This window comes from Falco naumanni, chromosome 5 (genome assembly GCF_017639655.2).
Source record: "Falco naumanni isolate bFalNau1 chromosome 5, bFalNau1.pat, whole genome shotgun sequence".
NCBI classification, from domain to species: domain Eukaryota; kingdom Metazoa; phylum Chordata; class Aves; order Falconiformes; family Falconidae; genus Falco; species Falco naumanni.
Genome location: NC_054058.1, coordinates 24,819,084 through 24,839,428, shown reverse-complemented (window position 1 = coordinate 24,839,428; position 20,345 = coordinate 24,819,084). Strand labels below are relative to the sequence as shown.

The following is a 20,345-nucleotide window of genomic DNA, read 5'->3' as shown; positions in this document are numbered from 1 at the left end:
TCAGCAACCAGATCTGTAAAAGAACCAAAAATATCGGGTTAATGCCCAACCAAAAAGGAATGTTGTTAAGTGCATGCAACAGCCTTAAGTAATTTCTTCATGAAAAAAATCCACTCTCATTTCTGACCTAAATTCTTTCTTGTGAAATCTTACGAAGAGCAAAGAATGGGGTCAGTTTGCATATCCTGTTCCTCACCTCCTCCTCCGGCATCAGCTTTCGTCGGCCATCCTTCACTGGGAATCCACTTCCAAAGTCCTTGGATGAGATATCAGCCCCATATTCCACAATGACATCTTCTTCTATGCTGCTCACCAATCGCCAGAATTCTTTTTCCACAAGTTCAGTGGGAACCATCTGAAAGTGGAAAAGATGTCAGTGTATGTGCAGGTAAGACCCAACATAAAAGTTATCATTCAAGCAGTAAATCATTACTAATCGCCCAGGAATTTTCAGACACCAAGGCCACTCCCTCTCCCCCTTCCATCTCTTCAAAGTCATACAGTTGAGTCTGTATCCTTAGTGGTAGCTGCAATACAACAGAAATAGGATGCCACGTCGTAAGGGATTTAATGACTAAACCAAGATGGGGTTACCAGAAGTACAGCTAAAAAGAAGGGGCTAAGGAGACAGCCAGCAGAAGCCAAGCAGTAAACAGAATGAACAGAACCAAACTACTTCAGAGGATAATTATCAGAACCTCTGAGTAACAGTAAGGAAATTCAGATAAAGCACTGTGTTCAAGAGTGTAGTCTTCATATAGCTTACTACAACTATGACCTATATTCATTTATGAAGTTTATTTGTAAAATAAGCTTTGTTCCTTGCTTTCCACCATGTCCCAAAGTTGTGTCAGACATTGGAGTCCTTAAAAGGTAGAAGTTTTAGCACGAATGCCCATAAATTACCGAAGAACCCTGAGAGGAGAAGGAGCTTGGTGTTAACATGCAATCTACAGGACAGTGGAATCATGGAAGTGTGCCAAAGCAGAAATGCTAGTTTTAAAAACAGTGCTAAGATGCAGAACAAAAAAAGTGATTATCAGACAGACTCAGTGCATTGACTTGTCTACAAGAAAACACAATGTATCAAGGGAGGAAGACAATGATTTATCCTCTGAACAAAATAAACCAAAACAAAAGCCACAGGAAGGACAGGAGGAAGACCCCTTTGCCAAACAAGAACAAGATACTTGGTTCAATTAATCAAAAAGGGCAAGAACTTAAGAATACAGCTAATCAGGCATGCCCTAACAAGAAATAAAGCTATCTATTCATTACAGGAAAAGGGTGAAATGAAGTTGAAATGAGACCAGATGCCAGAAAGCTAAATCATTTGTTTACATGTTTGAAGCTTATGGTGCCTTTTTAAACAAAGCTAAGATGCCTCAGCAAAAATCCAGGATCAGCTGAAACCTCTTCTCTTTTTCCCCTACAAGGAATCACAACAAAAGTTGAAACTCACATGGACCGGCATGTTGAAATAATCAGACTTGAAGTTATCAGCCATTTCACCAAAGCTCTGGAGAGTATATTCCCTGACAGCTTGTTCAAATCCAAAGGCCTCACGGGGTTTGTTGCATTCCTAGGAGACAGAACATAAAAATACTGTTCCCCGCAGCACGTTATGACACAGTTACATTTTGAGCAAAAAAACCCCTAGTGTCCATCTGAGTCCTTACCAAACACAATAAGCTATCAGTTTTGAATGCTTTTCTCAGCTGAGGAAGTCCTGCCACAACAGAAACAGAACAGAATTAATGGTACAGAAGCTAATCTAACATGGTAAACCCCAACGCTACACACTTCTGCTTTCCTGTCCAAAACTAAGTTTCGTCATCTACTGCTGCCAGCCACAGAGTAAGACAGCACACAAGATGCTTAGACAACCATAAAACATTTCTTAGATGCACTGATTCAAGCACCTGCAGAATAACTGCACAGGAACAAACCCTGCAAGTGCTTCAGTCTTATCAAGTCAGCAAATCATCTATGGATTTAGCACTGTGAAAGCATGCAGGAGGAAAGAGGAAGAATGAAATTAAAACAGTGCAACACAGCTAACAACAAACATGATCCACTTGACAGAAAACCTCCGAGTCTTCCACTGTTCTGTTCCCATTCATCCCAAGAGCACAACAAATACTTGTTCACATTTCAGCTACTCTCCCCACCCATTTCTACAGTGTCCTTTTCAGCTCCTTTGCATCTGACACAATGTGTATATACAAGACATTTGAACACAAACATGACACGTAGCTATCTGATAGCCAGCTGTTCAGTCATAAAGAAACAGGACTGGAAAGAAATTCAAGAGATCAGTAGTTTCTTTTTCTGCAAGAGGAACTATACTTAGACTATGCCCAACATTTATCAAAGTAGTTCTTAAATGGAGCCTGCAACAGAATCTACATCTGTAAACACTGTCAAACAATGTTGACCTGAATACATACAAAGAACTCTTACCCTATTCTTCCTAGCTTCTGTTTCAACACCCTGCTAACATTGTATTAGGCATCTGTGCACAATTACCATTTAAAGACTGACACAAAAAGCACTATTTCAAACATCCTGCTGCTGTTATTTATTTACTCTCCACTACATAATATAGCTATTTTTTCCCTTCTTCCTCTTTCAATGCTTTTCCACAATTTTTCAAGTACTTCCTGTATAATTTGCTAGTAACAACTTACTTGGCACCTTAACTTTCCCGATTTTTTTCCCTACATGCATATTTTTCCCTTGGGAACAATCTATCCCTGTTTTTAGTAGTAGTAGTAGTGAGATTTCTTGTGAGTTTCCACACTTTTAAACCACTGCAATCACTATATTTACTACTATATTCTTTAAATTAGCTCAACATTGGATTGCTGTAGTTCGCTAATATTCCTTTATTGCTCTCTCAAGGGAACAACAAACAAGCAGCTTAATCCATTCTGTTAAGCCCAAAGGGTTAGTTGCATCTTTTCCCTTGCCTGTTAACTACGAATTTCCACCTCTCTCACAACAGCCTTTGCCTGAGTTCATCTGACAACCTAATCTCTCTTGGTGAAGGGTTAGAGAGCAGCAAGCTCACCCACCTCACTATGTGGCTGCACAACTATTCATACATCGCTATAAAAAAAATAGCAGAAGCCTACAGCCGGGAAGGGTGTGGAGGATGTGGGGGGAAATGGGCATAATATACACGTGTGCAACTGCCACTTCTGAAAAAAAATCTAAAAAGTTAAAGCCAGTTATGAAATCACAGATTTAGAAACAGTAAACTTTCCTCCTCTGAATCCTACGTCTACCGATTTCCTGAGCTTGCCTTATTTGTTTTCTTAAGACAAATACCAAGCCCATCAAATTATGTTTGCTGCCTTTAGGCTGTTGATCAGTTATGTCTTGGAACTTGGTAGCAATCCTTTCTTGAACAATGAAATTCAACTGGTTTACACTTTCAAAGCTTCAAGAACTCCTTTTTTAGTTTAAACCAAATTTAAAATAGCTACAAATTTTTAATTAGTTCTTTCACTTTCTGCTACAAGCTGTTCTGAACAATGCCGTAATTACTTCCCAATAATCAAAGCTCTGTGTTACGCCCAAATGACATCCTTTGATTACTTCATAGTTAACGTCTCATCATTATGCTGAAGCACCTATCACAACCCAGTTCTCACCCTAATCTCCGACTACCAGCTCTTAGCAAAGGCCATAGTTTTAGCTGTCACATGGCTGTATAATAAACAGAGGTTATGCCCAAGCTCTAGAAGGAACTTTTCTCTCTCCTTATGGCTCATCAACCAAAACCAGTTGGAGATTCACCCCTTATTTAGACAATATTCCAAACAAAACTACAGCTTCTACCCAGATGGAACAGCTATATGCTAAACTACTCTTCTTCTGACCTTTCCAGGAACATAAGCATACATATAAAGCTTGAGCAGTTCTTTAACTGTACCTCGGCAACACACTTTGGACACCTCCAGTCACCCTTGGGTACATCAGGTAGAGGAGGAATCAAGCAAAAAGTGTGATAGCTGTCATCACATCCATCACACAGTAGCAGTTTGTCCTCATTATTTCCTCTGCCACAGAATAAGCAAACATACAGATCAACCTGTGGAGAGAAAATAGGAAAAAAGTTACAAAAGTTTCCTCATCCAGAACCTGCCTTCCTTAAACTAAGGAAACAAAGGATGTAATCCTGAAGTCAGACATCAACGCAGTCTTGCCTGGTTCTTGAGTAGCACTGATAATGAAGGATGTGCTTTTCAGCTGATTAGGTTCACATAGCTGTGTTAAATACTTGCTGTCAACCCCATCTTAGCCACACCAGCCTAGTTTAAGTATGCTGCTTCCTAGCTATGCAGTAATATACTAAAGATTGCTTCAGGTCTCTTAATTTTAAAAAATAATGCAGTTCAATTAAGCAACATATCATTTTCCCTTTTTAAAAAAAAATCCACAAACTCACCCTCATGAAATATCATGTCTAAAACACCAAACTAGTTGGGTTTTGTTGCAAATATATAGACAGGAGGGAGGATACCTTAGCAGACATTTTCAGGTTCTCTTCTCAAAACTAAAAATGCATTAAAATGGTGATCGTAAGAGAAGGCTATTCTGTGACACTCACTAGTTATCACTGATAATACCTCCTCTCCAAATTCATATTAACATATGCAATCTTGACGCTAGCCTAAGTGATGATCTGTCAGATACAAAGACTGCACTGAAATATATTCATAACAAGCAGATCCGCAATTATGCAATAACCGCAAATAAGCCTACTCGTCATGTAATAAAACATGTAAGTAAGATGTAAGTAAGACTATGATGATACTATCTGTATGTATCAACTGTATGTATCAACAGGGGAGGAGATAAAAAGAAAAAGTTGTACTTTATTTCACAGTTAGCATTTCACAAAAAGATAAATGATAAATATAAACAAAACTGTACCGCAGTATTTTTCAGACAAGTTATGTAAGGCTAATGTATCACCTGTGCACTTCAAAGACTTCTTTCCTTGACGACCTCTCATCCAAGTATTAAGAAAGTGTGCAACCAAATAGTACTAAGTCACAGAATTACACAAGATTACAGCAATACAATTTGAAAACAGCAATTCTATTGCTACAGTATTTTCATCTTCTCTTACAAATATGAGTAAATGGAAAGAGTAAACAAATATAGCTTTCTATTAAGAAACAGAGACTAGACAAAATATTTTAACATTAAAGTACTTAAACAGAATGGTCACAACATAACTTAGGAACACCATATACTCAGATGTAGTAGCACAATTAATCAGTCAAGTCACAAATTCTAACTAGTTGCAACAGCATAATGATCTGTTTTTTAAATATCCAACTTCTCTCACGTTTTTTCCCCCAGGAGGCACTTCCACAGAGAAAAATACGATTACTAGAGACTTTGGGTTGCCTTGGCCTTCTATGGTTGAAATTTAAAATAAGCTCTTGTAAGCGTTCTCAAGCTAATAAAAAAAGAACAGCTGAATTATTACTGAAGAGACTAGTTCTTAAGACATTAAAAGCATGCATATCCATTCATGGTTGCATATACATGCTAAATTATGACCCTAACAGTAAAAAAAGTCATGTGCTATGGAAGACGTTAAGAACTACTATACACTGCTTTTCCATGGTCACACATCAGAGTGGTAAAGATTCCGTTTTTCCCCTTAGGGGTTTCTCTTGCATAGACTTCTGTAACTACTTTCAACTCAAAAGACACAAAGGCTGGAATTGCTTTAAACAAACTGAAGTACTGGAGCACCTCAAAATACGGTTTAAGGAAGCAGTATTGTAACTGTTCTACGAACGAGAGCTCAAATGGGAAGTGAGCTATTGAAGGCACGCAAGAAGTGTGAAGCCTGTGGCAAAGCAAGCCCACAAACCCATGATCAGCAAGTATCTTCATGTTGCAACACCCTCCCTGTCCAAAAGGTTAAAAAGGAAACCTAGAGCATAGATTATTTTTCAAAATACTGTTTAGTCTTCCCATAACAGTACCATCTGCTGCAGTTTCCATCCTTTCATCTATTTGGGGTGGGGTGGGAGTGGGGGATGTTTTACGAAAAAAAAAAATCTTAGTAAATTCATGAATTTCTTATCAGAAATCACAGCAAAGGAATCAAACTTACAAAGTTGACAGAAAGAGTTCCTTTGCGTTGCCTCATCTGCATTCCAAATGCTTCTGATCTGGTTCCCTTGCGTCTTCGTGTCACCTCATCTTGAAGTAAAAAAAAGTTGAATTGTATTAATATCACGCAAAGGTGGACTTTACTTGCAAAAATGTAGCTATCCAGCCTGGTATCCTGCCTTTCATATCAGCAACTACCTGACAGTCTAGAGAAAGCAAAAATGCCTTGTTGTACCTGGCCAGTCTAAAATCAACAGGGATTAGGAAAACTTATTTTGCTAATCCTCACAGGTGGTCCCAACTGCCTCACAAAACAGAGTGAATTAGACCCATAACTTGTGCACTTAGCTTGCAGGATCAGTTCGAGTCTTGTCAAATTCTGTTTTCCCTTCCAGTCACTCAGCTCATGCAACAGCTGCTTAATTGTTATTGTTACAATATAATACATAAAGAGCTGAAACTCTGCCAAGTTACATGAAGCACCCTGTAAATCTTTCTCATGAATGAAACCCTAGAACACTTAGCTTTCTTTTTCCAGTTATAATGATTTGCTTACTTCTTAATGTTGTCTCTAGAGACAGTCAGAAAGATTTAAGTCTCATTACTTCACAAAGCAATGAGCTCAAGATTTAATTACCCTCTTTATCCTTTGCTCCCAATGCCAGTCCCATCATCTTGGGTCCAGCTCCAAATATCTGCAGCTTCTTTAGTTCAGTATTTCTACTCATTTCTCCTGTCTCCGCCTAAAAATAAAAATAAGACCACATCAGCACAAACCATCAATATTTCCCTTCCAGGTCTGTTCATAATTTGTTTATACTCCACTCCCCTCCAACATCTGTTCAACAAAAGAAAGGAAACAGAGGCACAAAGACATAATTTTCTGTTGCTAAAACCTACGAACAAATGCAAATGGAATAAAAGACAGCATTTTTGACCCAACTTCCCAAATTATTTCCCGTTTAGTATTACAGCTAAAACTACAGAGTCACCTACACAGCAATTAAGAGAACTAGGTTTGACATTAAGCAAAAAATAAATAAGAATGCCACAGCAGTGTTTTCTAAAAATCACCATGATTCAGTAAAGTGCTTGGATGTTAACATATACACTGTTTCAACAGTATTTTTTTATCGGCTTCCTTGAGTAGACACATACACATGACACTAATGAGTTCCAACCTACTTCCTTAAGCTTGGCTGCTCCTGGGTTTGTTTGTGATGAGATGTTATAAATACAACTCTGAGATCACAGCTACTCCTGCTGCCCTTGCAACCTCAAAATCAGAGATGAAAAGACCCATTAGGTGACAGCTCCATGCCCCTGCCAGTGCTGTTTCCTGAAGTGATCTGTTCAACTGAACTTCTTCCTGTTTTCCATTACCGACCTACCTCATTTTCCCATATGGCTGCCACTAACCTAACAATAAAAAGAACCTGCATCTTCTATTTTTATCTACAACACAATCACATCGCTATTTTTCTTCATGTTGCCTCTAAACTCTCACCATTCGCAATCCTCCTCCTGAAATTCACTGACCTTAAAAGACCTCAGCAAATCTAACAATATTGAAGGCAGATATCCAATTCTAAAGAGGTTATTCTTCAAGTAACTTCTTGATGATACTTCATCTTTTATTGTCCACAGTTATGGCGTGATACATCGTGCATGAAACAAGCTTCCTTGGGGTGACACACTTTCACAGTTTTTAATCAATAAACAAAAAAAAAACTTCCAAAAAAGCATTTAAGTTCAAATGCATTTGCAATAAAGCAAAAAATTAAAATTATTTCCACATATTCAGACTACATCAGTTGGCTTTCTTGTTTCCAGATCACATTAAAAAAAGAATGCCGATTCCTAAGCGTGATTACTCTAAGGAATTTTTAGTGATATTTAAGAGTCCCTGTTCCCACTGAACTGTGTATGCAGTGCGCTGGCATCTTTGCAAACTGTCGACTGCTGATATCCTAATTCTGAACATTAAATAATTCTATTTTGCTATTAAATTAATTTCACTTCAGATCTATGTTACCAACTTTGTAAGCCCACTCAAATTACACACTAACTGCAAATTTTTCTCATAAATTCCTCACTTTTTGGCTAACAAGTCATAAGGAAACACTGATGTTTTTCTGTACAAGAATGCCTACCACCTGGAGACTACATAGTCCTTCAGTTCCCATTTGAAATTCATTAACAGCTCATCCATTCTCTCAACTAATAGAACCTGACAGAATCAACCCACATTACACTTCTCAGCACAGTACAATTTTTCATCATTTCAGCAACATTTATGAACAATCTCCACAATTTCTCTTTCCCACTATTGTCCTAAGACAATTTTCTCAGTGATAGCTGAAAAATAATTTTACCATCATATTTACTAAAAGTAAATCATTAACATGCAGCAACCTCTCTCCAGTTTTACAGCATCGTTTGAAAATATATTACCTAAATGTATTTTTCTAACTCCGTTGCCCGTATTTACTTGGATTCCACTAAACCTAAGTGGACTCAATCTGTTCATGCTCAGGTGGAAAAAGCTATATATATTTTCAAGAAGAACAGATTGCATATTGAAATGGAAATAGTTTTTAAAGATCAGATTCCTATATAACCTTATGAACACTGCCAGGATATTGTTAAAGGTGTAAATACCAAAACCATTCAGAAGCCACTATGAATCACCTTTCTGTGGCGTCCTTTAAGACTGTATAAACCCACCAAACTTAAAACTGTGAGCATATGGAAGCAGAAACCTTGCATTCCTTGCCATTTTCTCATTGCTAACCAACACACTTTTGCGTTATATTGTTTCCATATAAGTGAAATGAACTTGATTAAACCACTATCTATTCTTGGCTCCTCTTCATCCTGAAGGGTGCAGGCATGTTTTTGTTTCTTTTACCTTCTACACTGAAAGTCCAGCCCTAAGGCTTTTCTCATATATGGGCAAATCCTAACATGAACCAGCTACCCTGGCTTCACACACTACCTTTTTCTGTTGTCCTACCCTCACCAACTTTGGAACATTTGCATCCCCACTCCTCCACCCCCAATGCTCAAGACCAGAATAGTTACAACAAAGAATCAAAATATTTACATGTTTTGAGCATTTGTCAGCATCTCCCAGTGTTCTTTTGTTTCACACAATTATTCCCATGGAAGGAAATCTTTCAAAGTAAAAAAATGGAAGCTTATTTTATTAATTGTTATTCTGTAATCAATAAAATTTGTAAAAAAACTTGAAAACTGATATACTTAGAATTTGTTTTAGTTTTTTCAGAAAATTCCCTGGTTAATATCCTTTGAAAAGACAGCACTTCATCTTTTTCATTATCTTTTTGTTACAGTACTGCATTTCTCAACCAGAAATCATGATGATGTAACCTCACTAGACAAATCCCTTGCCAGTTAAAATACACCCTAACATATCATCTATGAAGATATACTGCTCTTTTCTAAGGAAGAAGTATTCTTCTAAATTTAGTATTTCCTTAAGGATATTCTCTTTTCCTAATCTGAATTCATCCTACTTTTTGTTGCCATTTTCTTTACAAGCCTTTAGGAATTCAGTTGCTCTTCTCCAGTATTTATTTGTGATAGCTTTCTTCAGAGAAAAGAGAAAGTGAGCAAAACATTAAAGTTTTTTTTTCTTAGCAGGATCTCTCATCACCAAATTAACCTCTTCCTATTCAGAGACAATTTATTCAAATGACATTTGATTATAGTGGCCAAAAATTCCCAATCCATCTTTCATAAAGGAGAATTCTCATTCTCTGTTCTCTTCCATTCTGCACTTTCCCTAAAACTTCAAAGACTTGCTTTTCAAAAGTCTGCCACCCCCTTCTACTGCTAAGGATCTTCGTTTATTTCAGTAATTTCTGATTACTCTCTTTATGCTTTTTTATTTATCACCCATTCTTAGGTAACTGATCTGCAAAAAGATGATGCGGAGCATTTTTGGAAAGTACTTTTAGCACTTGGGAAAAAGTCTACTGAGTTGCAGAGGTCAGCATAGCTATCTGTGCTCACTAACCCAGGCACTGGACTACAGGGCACACTACACACAAATCGTTCAGATGTTTCAACTAGAGCAGAATGACATTTATTTAGCAGGTTTTTACATTACTTGCGTATTACCTGTTCTCTGAAGACAATCTCTGGTACAATTCCAAGTATACACTTCAAACAATGACCAGAGTCCTGTCTACAATAAGGAGCTGCACTGAAATCTGAAACAATTTCTCACCATTCCCCAGATATTTACGCTTCTACTGAAGACAAATCTGTTTCTAAATGCAGTTCCAGAGATTACTTGAGTTACACATGGCTTCAAACACAATCAAAAAATACTTCTCCTGGCTTTGCAAGTAGGTCGGTTTTCCTGTATTAAAGCACCTGTTTCAGCCATTTTAGTAACTGTAACTTAAAAGACAGCACAGCTATAGGCCTAATAAAAGGCATTTAAATATGTATTTACTTTTTGCATATTATCCAAGTAAAATTGTCTCTCTCATTTTGGAAATGCAGCCCCCTTAAATGAAATTAAGCAGCTACAGCAGGCCAGGATCACCACAGAATCATTTTTCCCGCAAGGAGAAATGAGAAGTACCACTATTCTACTGAAATCAGCAGGAAAAAAGATCCCACAGGATCTTAGTAACGTGGTGACACTTCTACACCATGTACGAGAAAAAGGTCATACGGGCATCTTCCAAGATTCATTCAAATGCAAAGCACAGTTACACATAAGTCAGCTCACTAACAATACACAATTTGAGAGATCTGGTAAGATCACATCCTGGGACTGTTTGTGTGATGCATTGTTATATGGCTACAATAAATAATGTCACATCAGCTTCAGTATGTTGAGAAAACAGACTAAAAAAAGACAATTCAGTCTAAATCGATCATGACATCAGAGAATAACATGAAAATTTATAAAGGATACTCAAGTATCTCAGTGACAAGAGAAAGAAGGATTTGAAAAAGAGCAGTTTAAAAGCATCTGAAAAAAAAACTTTGTGGTGTTTAAGTCTAGAATGGCAGGAAGCAAGTAGTAAGTTTGTTCCATATTGTGTTGTCCATGTTGCGCTGATGGGCCAGCAAGGAGTCACTAGACCTCAACAAGACCACCTTTAGGATGCTGTCTGCAACAGGTATCTTTGACAAAGGGCACAGGCCTGCTTTAAACAGTGCAAGAGAAGCAATGGAGCCATTAGGACAAGCCTCCAACATTGTTTCTAATAATAGAGATTTAAAATGGTGATGATTCAGTTTGAATTGAGATTTGGGGGGAGGGGTGGGGGTGGTGTTCTCCCAGGATTTAGTATTGCCTAGTAGAATACCAGAAGTTCCTAGAACACCACTAATCCAGCAGAAAGAAACTGCTTTTCAGTAGACAAACTGTAGAAATCCTGTACAGCTCCAGCAATCACTGATCATCCCCCTACATATCTGTTTCATTTCTTCACAAAAACAGTCTGTCCAGCTTGAGGTAATCAGTCCCAAGGCAATTGCCACAATTAACAAAGACTTATCTATAAACTACTACATTTGTATTCATGTAACTAAAAGGCATATTTGAAAAAGTTTTAGAAAACTTTAATTTTGCACAAGCAGAAGGTTCAACCATCATTTCACAAATGTCTTCTTATCTGTTTAGTTTTCACAGATAAATTCACTACCAACGTACCCAGACCCACTTGTCAACAAACAAAAAACAGCTTTGAAAGTTTTCACATAAATAGTGCATTCACCATAAGCAAACCAGGCCTCAGAGAGAAACCCTTCTCTGGGTTTTATTTAAATGAAGACAGCTCCCTGGTAGTGCTTTTCAGCAGACTTCCACAACCAGACAAAGGCTGTTGCACAGCCAGTGCTGCTGTGCTGGTGGAAGGAGTAAGTGTCCTCTGTCCGTAAGAGCCAATTAACAGGGGTACCTGGGATTTGACGCGCCTGGTTCTCTTCAGCACGACATTCATCCTTGAAGCCTGCTTTGGGGAAGCCTGGGCATCTGAGTTGATGTCCTCAGCCTCCACTTTTTCCTTAAGGTCCAAGTTTGCCTTTTGGATGCCCTAGAGGATCAGAGCACAAGACACTGGGTTGACTGATCAGGCAGTGCCAATCATCCCATGCTCTGTGAATCATTCTATTTGCTAAGAAACAGGACAAGTGAAATCCCACAGCATTACACATGCCATTTGGACAAGAGGCCAATTAATCCATGCATCCTTCAAATAAGGAAACTGAATCTCAACTGCCAGTTTATCCAGAAAGACACCTTTCCAATCAACTCTATCATCTTTTGCCTTTTTTTCCTTCCCAGTAGGGGTGGCCTCAGTCCTATAAAGAAACGGCTACCAGAAAATGACAACACAAGGTCACATTACAACTTCTAGCACTACTGTGTCACAAGTAAATACTGAGGGTGGTTCTAGCTTTGTTTACGTAGTTAAAGCTCCTAAAAGTGTAGACACTATGTTCTAGTTTTGTATGCAATAACTAGCATTCTATATGCAGTCTGGGTCCCCTATTCACACTGTGAAAGAGAAGTGTCTCACCATAAGGCTGACCCCAGATTGGAAGAGTTCATAGGGGTATAAGATTCGTTCATAATGAGACTTGAGTAACGACCCTGTGCCTTTTCCTGGCAGGTAGCCAAGCCGACTTGCCACTTTAGACCACTTCTTCTCTTTAGTGACTACTTCAAAGCCTCCTTTGCTGGCAACAATCTGAAACACATAAATAAAAAAGTTAAGGCTTTTGAGCTACTCTCACCACCTCACATAAACCAGGAATCCTTTAAACCAATTAAATGTTAAAAGGTTCTATTAAAAAGTGACAGAACTCTGAATTTAGTTTTTCTTTCCTGAAGGACTAGTACTTTAATAACTAAGCACTTACTTGTCCTCATTAGTCTAATATATTTAACATGACAATTTTCCTAGTAAATGTAAATTGCATACTGTCCTAGGCAGGAGGAGTCCAACAGTTAAAATTTATGATGTGTTGGAAAGACTACAAACCCCACCATCAGAATGATCTGAAAAGTTAACTCTCACCAGACTTGTACTCTGATGCAAAACACAAGTCTGGCCAGAAGTGAAACCCATTCTAACAGACCCCAGGCAGAAGGAAACTCACAACTTCAGAGTTACAAAAACTCTCACAAGGCCCTGAATGGAAGAGACTATTGTGAAAAGCGGAGAAACTGAATTTACCTTTCAATTAACCCGGTCCAGTTTTTACACCTGACTTCAATTGGTTTGAGTCTAGTAACTGGCATACAGAACTATCATTGCTTACACGTAACTAATACATACATAGAGTGAAACAAAACAGACCATTTGCCTCTAAGCAATGATCATAACAGCATGAGTTGCTTCCTCAGAAACACCGGCCACATTTCCACTGCCTCCATTCCCATTACAGTTTCACTGCCAAGTAGATTAAAACCCAAATAGATTGTAATTTCAATTATGTTATTGTAAAACTAACAACATTTCTACAACCGTGTAGTTTTGCATTACATCTTTTACACAAGGACCAAATTTCATGCTTAATGTTTCACAGACTGTTAGAAACCTCAACGCAAAAACGTTTTGTTACTGCAGTGAAATTTATGGTTTACTTTTGAAGCTAAGGTAATTTCAAAGCTTAACTGTGACAGTGACAAAAAAACTAGTTAATTCTGGTTCCTCCTACAATCAGAGATATCTACGCTTAAATAAAATATTATTGATCACTATTTTTCCTCATATTTACAGTAAAGTACTAGAAGAGCCATTTGAAATGAAACTATTCCTAAATCTCAACTTATCTTCAAAATGTCCACAAAAAAATAATTTCTGAAGTTATCTATACATGAACATTGGCTAGAGAAGTCACTAAGTAACTAAATAACCTTAGATCTACATTATTTGTGATCAACTAATATGTTCCAGTTCGTAACAGTGACCCAGGTATTTCCCAGTACCACTATTCCCTATATTCCAGCAAACCACCACAGACATAAAAGAAAAATATCTTTTAGTATTTTTTTTATCCCTTTTCTCTGCATTTTTAATTTCAGACTGTCCAAAACACAAAGACTTCTTTAAAAATAAAATTTACTCAGATTTTTACATTTTTACTTACCTAAGACAAAGATGGGAAATGGAAACTGATGCTCTAACCTAGAAGCACTAAAACTACCGTATCAATTCCTTACCTTGCAGGAAGAGATCTACTTATTCATATTAACAATCCATCCTTAGCAGGTAAGCTTATAATAGTACACTTCCCAGTGCAAAAGCAAATTCCAACAGATTTTATTTGTGTGCAAACTTTGAAAAACAACACAAGGAACTGTAGTAGTATAAAGTTCTAGCCAGCCTTAAATCTAGCCTGTTTTGGAAATAAAAGTAATTATTCCAAAAGCTGACATTATAAACTCTCAATGGTGCATGTTTATGTAATGTGGAGAACCTCTGTTGGGAGAGAAGAGGGTGCAATTACAACAATTTGTTACAGAATTGCTAGGTCAGGAGCTGAACTGCATGCAAGTACACCACTACCTTCTCAGAAACCACCTCAAACTCCTGCAGCTCTACCATATGTAAAACAGAACTAAAAAGCAAGTGGTCAGCTGACAGGAGGATGTTCAAGCTGTATAAAAGGTAACAAATGCATGCTGTATAGAATAGAACCAAAGACAACCAATCTAACTGTCTGCCATGTCTGCCACAACCATTAATTTAGAAATTTTCTTTCACTTTTTTTTTCCCCACTGTCATTTAATGAACATATTAATGAGATTAATTCTGTAAAACAAGTCCTCCCTGTTGCTTGGCTTCTTGAGCTTGAGCAAAAAATGAGGTCCCTGTCTGACCAAGGCCCAAAATGGCTTACCTTGCTCAGAGCATAAAGATCCAGTATTTTCCTCTCTACCACAGGGATTTTTAAATTGGATCCTTGGAGTTCCCAAAATTTTGCTAACTGATCCAAGAAGTCCAGCTTCACTCTTGTCATTGCCTGCAATCAATAAAGGAAAACAAATACATATGTCCCAGAACAAATGTGACAATACCTTACAGTCCTGAGAAAAAACATGACAAGTTTTTATAGTGTTTACATTTTCAATGTGCCACTTGGCAAGTGAGGTATTTCTTAGTCATGTAAAAAAAACCTTAGAAATACAAATAGGAAAAAAAATATCTTTACAAATAGGAAATTGTATATGCTTCTCTCTCCATGTTTAAGACCCTATAAACCAAACGCCTACCTAACAACTTCTTGGTTTGAAAACAAAATGTACAGTCATGAAAAATCAGCATTCCAGGGAGAAACACAAGAGCAATTATTAAAATATACATTGCAGGGGGGAGGGGGAGAGTTACAAACAGTTTTTATATATGCCTTAACCATGCAGAAGGGCCTCCTCCCTTGAGTATTTTTGGAGTACTCAAGTCACTTTCCATAAGGAGACCTATTTACAAGCCAAATGATACGTGACATTGTGGTATATGAACAGTGCAAGGCTTTGAGAAATGTTGTGGGGAAAAAAAAAAAAAAAAAACACGAGAAAAACAGGACAGAATGGAACTCATACTGCTTTCCAGAAAGCTCCCATACATTTTTTAATCATAAAATTAACCAATTATAATAAACTTATTTAAAAGTCATTCATTTTAAGGCTTAAAAGGCATTACTAAGCCAGTATTAGGTACCCAGAGGCTTCAGAAGAGCAGCAAGTATTTTAAGAAAAAAAAATTCTTTGCCTGTAGAGCTCTGAAGGCTAGATACTGGCTGCTCTTACTACACAACATGGTACTTGGCATTCATTGTAGACATTTCCAGTTGAATGTGAAAAACTTGTGGTTATTTTGGGTAATAAAATAAAAACCAGACTTTTCTCAAAGTCATGGAGAGTTATTTCATATGAACTCTGTCACTGCCAAGTATAAACACTGATGAGGTCTATGGGTCTCTATGAAGTCTCCCCCATCCAGAACCTGCCAAGACACAAATCTCAAGCAAGGAGACCTACTGCTTTCAGTGCAAACACAAAATTGTATCAGCAGTGGAAAAGCTCACCTCCAGTTCATTCAGGCGCTGAATTCGTGGAGTGAAACGAAAACTTTGTACTTCACATGCAAATGGAGGCTGCCAGTCCTAAACAGAGACAGAAAGACATTTTATTGCTTCCAGAAACTTCTCAAAAAATGCACAAAACAGAAGACCCTAACAATGCGCGAGTAAACAAACTCTCAACAGTAAATGAGCTTCTCTGTACAACTGGTGATATGCTTTTCCCACTTTATGACATTCTTGTGCTTTTAATACTCTTCCCACAATATTTTTGTTTGAAGGAGGAGATCCTCACAAATTACAAATATAAAAGAAAATATGGTTCAAAGCATTTCAGTATGCACTATCTCATACTGAGTTTAAATGAGATACACCCTGTAGCTTAATGATTATTTACTTTTTTAAAGTTCCATATATCTTGCACATTGCAAAATTCTCACCATCAACAGCAACAAACATGAAATACAGCATATTATTACACATCTAACTTTTTTCATGTTTGTCTACGGTCATTTCAATAAAGATAAGACCACCAGTTAGGAGTCCAGTTCTTAACAGAACTGCAGCCTTCAATAGTCACTTTCTCAACCCAGTCAGCAGTCAGTTCAACCACAAGTGCTTCCTAGCCTCATCTCTCAAAACTGTGTTACCACATCAAAATAAGTATAATTCAGCTTTTTGATACTTGTTAAGAAACCTTAAGTTATAGCAGATTGTCTTATCTGGCAGAAAACACAACTAAGGACACCACATTCCAAGTGGACAAGCCACACAATGTTTACTATTTGCACTGCTGCAGCATAGAAAAGCTTCAAGCACAATCGTAAAATATTTACAGCTTCTAATAATGGAAAAGAATGACAAATCAGTACAGGTAGTATGAAGTGTCTGATTTAGTCGTTATTGCAGGTTGCAAATCAACCTGACGTATGCATCCTGCAAAACCCTGCAATGCAAACAGCTAAGCAATCATGGAGAGATACAAATGCACTCAACGGCCAGGAAAGTTCTAGTTATTCTCAATGAACAGGATCTGGATCAGTTTCTTGTGGCCTCTCAACCTAAGCCATTCTGCTTATTTTAGAAAGGGCAGCCCCTTGGAGGTCAAGTTTTCACCATGTCATTAAACCAACTAAACAGATTCCAGCAACCCAGACGGGTCAGGAGAGGAAGGATCATGAAATCTAATCAGCAACCCCTGTATCCAAGTTGTTCTCAGTTACACACTTGCTTTCCAGGTTTTGTCCTCTCTCAGTATTTTCAACTCTCATTTTACAGCTATATCTAAGGTTTATTTATACTTTAATTATTAAGCGATCTAACCACCTTTTGTCAAATTGCCTGATGTTCTCCTCTAAACGGTTTACCGGGTCACAGGGCAAGCCATCATAAAATAACGATCAAGTCACAGGAGAGATTAAGCTTCTACCTTCTAAACTGCTACACATAAACATCACTGCCCTGCACAAACAGGTTGGCCGCACTTCTATGAACAGTTGAAAAATTATTTTTAGAAAAATTATTTTTATAAACAATGATCCATTAAAAAGAGATACTCTTCGTCCTCCCTGCCCCCGCTCCTGGAACAAACGCCTGATTTCACCTACAATGTTTTCACAGGTTTTTCCAAGTAGGCTGTTGGGGTTTTTTGAAAGTAAAAAGAGCGTGAAGTCCTGGGCACCGCTGTGCACTGCTGGCTTCTCACCTGCTCCAAAGAAACCTCCACACAGCCCAGCTCCAAGATCAAGGGCCATACAGGTTCCCTGGTGTCCCTGGCGCGGACACCGCGGCCTGGGAAAGGCGACACGCGAAACCCCAAGCGCGCCCCGGCCGTGGCACAAGGGGCTGCCCGGGCCCCCACCGCCACCGCGCGACCACCGAGCCCGGACGGACCGAGGCACACGGCAAGTTGCCCCCGGCCCCCCCGCCCCCAACCCCCGCCCTACCCCCACCCCAGGCCGCAGCCGGGCGGTACCTTGGGGGGCCGAATCTTGCAGATACCGGTTTTTTCGGCCAGGCCGCGGATGCGGCCGATGAAGCCGAGCGGGTCGCTGAACTCCTCCCAGCTGGGCTCAAACACGGGGCACTCGGGCGGGGGCACGAACTCGGCCGCATAGCGCGACCCACCGCCCCCCGACATGGCCGCAGGGGGAGGGCGCCGCCGACGGGGGGAGCGCACCGAGGGCCGCGGCGGGGCAAGGCGGAGAGGTGCGGCCGGGGGGCCCTCAGGGACGGCCGGCGGGGCTGGGCCGGTGGCCGAGGCGCATCCTCCGACGCTGGCTGCCGGGCAGGACGGCTGCCGGATGAGGACGGCGGGGCGGCCGGGGCAGCCCCTGCCGAGTATTGCTGTCCCGTCCTCCGGGGCTGCCTCCCCCCGCGCCGAGCCCCACTATCTCGCGTTCCAGCTCGCAGGAAGTTACGCGTCCTTCTTTGAGCCCTCCCCCGGAAACAGGAGACGCGTTGCCTTCCGACCCAAAAAGTAGTCCCTCCGCCACTCTTCTAGCGGGGTGGATCCCAGAGCTGAGGAGCCGGCTGCCTCCTGGGCCCGCCGCTCTCGGAGACACTCCTCCGACTGAGCCGAGAGCGAAACTGCTCCGTCCGCCACCCCTCTGGGCACGCTACGGCGCGGCTGGGGGAGGAGGCGGCCGGGGGCCGCGGAGGGCGGGGTCGCCTCCGCTTCCGCCGCGGAGGAATGTACGACGAAACTCGAGCCATTCACTTCCGATGCTGAAGGGCCGTTTCGCCCATTGTCTGAGCCGGACGTCAGAAGCAGGGCCGGGAGCACCGCCCCCACAGACCCCGCCCCCTCCCGCAGGCCCCGCCCCGCCGCGGCTGTTGGGCTCGGGGAGGGGGAGGGGCGGGCGGCCGGGCTGCCCGGGGAGCGCTGCCCTAGCCCTCGGGTCGTGTCTCCCGGCAGCTGCTGCCCTGCAGCGTACGCGGACTCTTCAGTTTTTCATACAAAATCTTCCAATTTTTCACTCCTGCAGAAAACGGGCCGCCAGCCGCCCCTGGGGCCCCCGCCGGCTGCCCCCCGCAAGGCCTGCCCTTGTGACCCCGCCAGGCGGCGGCCCGGGCCGCTTCGGCATTTAATCTCACTCGGTTACCAACACCCGTTTCTGTTGGCAGCTCTGCGGTCTCTGACCCAGAGCGTCCCTCTGGCTGCACCTCCATTACGGTCTCAGAAGCCCGGTCAGTAGTTAATAACAAGGCGGTGTGCAGTACGCCGCAGCCAGCCCCAGCCTCTGCGTTACGTATAGATGTGCTACCGATCTCCCCAGACAGTGTTTTCTTCCCAGCGTCCAGTACTCACAAGCTGGGACTGAAAGCTGGGACTGACGCCATACCTCAGCACTCATACATTACAACACAGGCTTCCAGAACGATACTGCGTGGTTTTTTTAACCAGAACCCTGCCTTCATCACTCCCCGTACTCCACATGTCACTTGATGCTTACAGTTCATTCCAGCCTTGGTCCTGGTGCCCTATTTCAGTCTCAGAAAAAGTTAATTTCATCCTCCTGTTAGCATGAGGGTTACAAGACCCACTTCAGACTGATAGATTTATCTGCATCGCTTCCCTGCCAGATCGAAGAGGTGTTGCCCACATTGTGCATAGGGGAAACAAATGGCTCTAATGCGAATGGTTAATTTTGACAAAAGTTATAGGTAGGAGCAAACCATCTTCTAAAGCCTTGAGTGACTTCACCGGTGATTATTGTGTTATTGAAATGTGTTCTTACATTTTGCAGGGGGTTCCTGGCATGCTTGATACTTTTATGGCTGTAAAAGCATGTGGATTGCAGATGTTTCCTTACCAGTGTCTAGAAGTTCTATTTCTACATACTCCTTTTTTTTTTCTTTAATTATTTGGTTGTATGTCTCTTCTGATAAGCTTTACTAGATTTGAGAAAATGCATCTGTATGTGTATGTTATGTGTATCTGTATTCTATTCCGAACAGCAGAATCACCAATGTACCCAGTTTCTAAGATAAGTTGTAATTTAGCTAGGAATGCTAGAGGCAAAAAAACCTCTATGGTAGAAATGACCTAATTCATTAAAGAGCTTTGTTTTGGGAACCAGTCTTTTGCTGATTTCCTTTTAGACTGCTCAAGGCTGTTT

At 40.4% G+C, this 20,345-nt stretch overlaps 1 protein-coding gene across 2 annotated transcripts in view; it reads right to left on the bottom strand.

The window, feature by feature from the left end:
* The window catches only part of KDM5A (lysine demethylase 5A), a 50,078-nt gene extending 31,144 nt beyond the window's left edge, over positions 1-18,934 (bottom strand). The window contains exons 1-10 of one of the 2 annotated variants that reach the window (XM_040596670.1): positions 18,200-18,934; positions 16,231-16,308; positions 15,046-15,168; positions 12,717-12,887; positions 12,096-12,230; positions 6,785-6,890; positions 6,149-6,237; positions 3,941-4,099; positions 1,463-1,582; positions 197-355 (exon numbers count right to left, since the gene is read on the bottom strand). In XM_040596670.1, coding sequence (XP_040452604.1) covers positions 197-355; positions 1,463-1,582; positions 3,941-4,099; positions 6,149-6,237; positions 6,785-6,890; positions 12,096-12,230; positions 12,717-12,887; positions 15,046-15,168; positions 16,231-16,308; positions 18,200-18,364 — 1,305 coding nt within the window. In that variant the 5' untranslated portion in view covers positions 18,365-18,934. The remainder of the gene's footprint in view (positions 1-196; positions 356-1,462; positions 1,583-3,940; positions 4,100-6,148; positions 6,238-6,784; positions 6,891-12,095; positions 12,231-12,716; positions 12,888-15,045; positions 15,169-16,230; positions 16,309-18,199) is intronic. The other variant, XM_040596668.1, reaches the window with a different exon arrangement.
* Between the last annotated feature and the right edge of the window lie 1,411 nt (positions 18,935-20,345).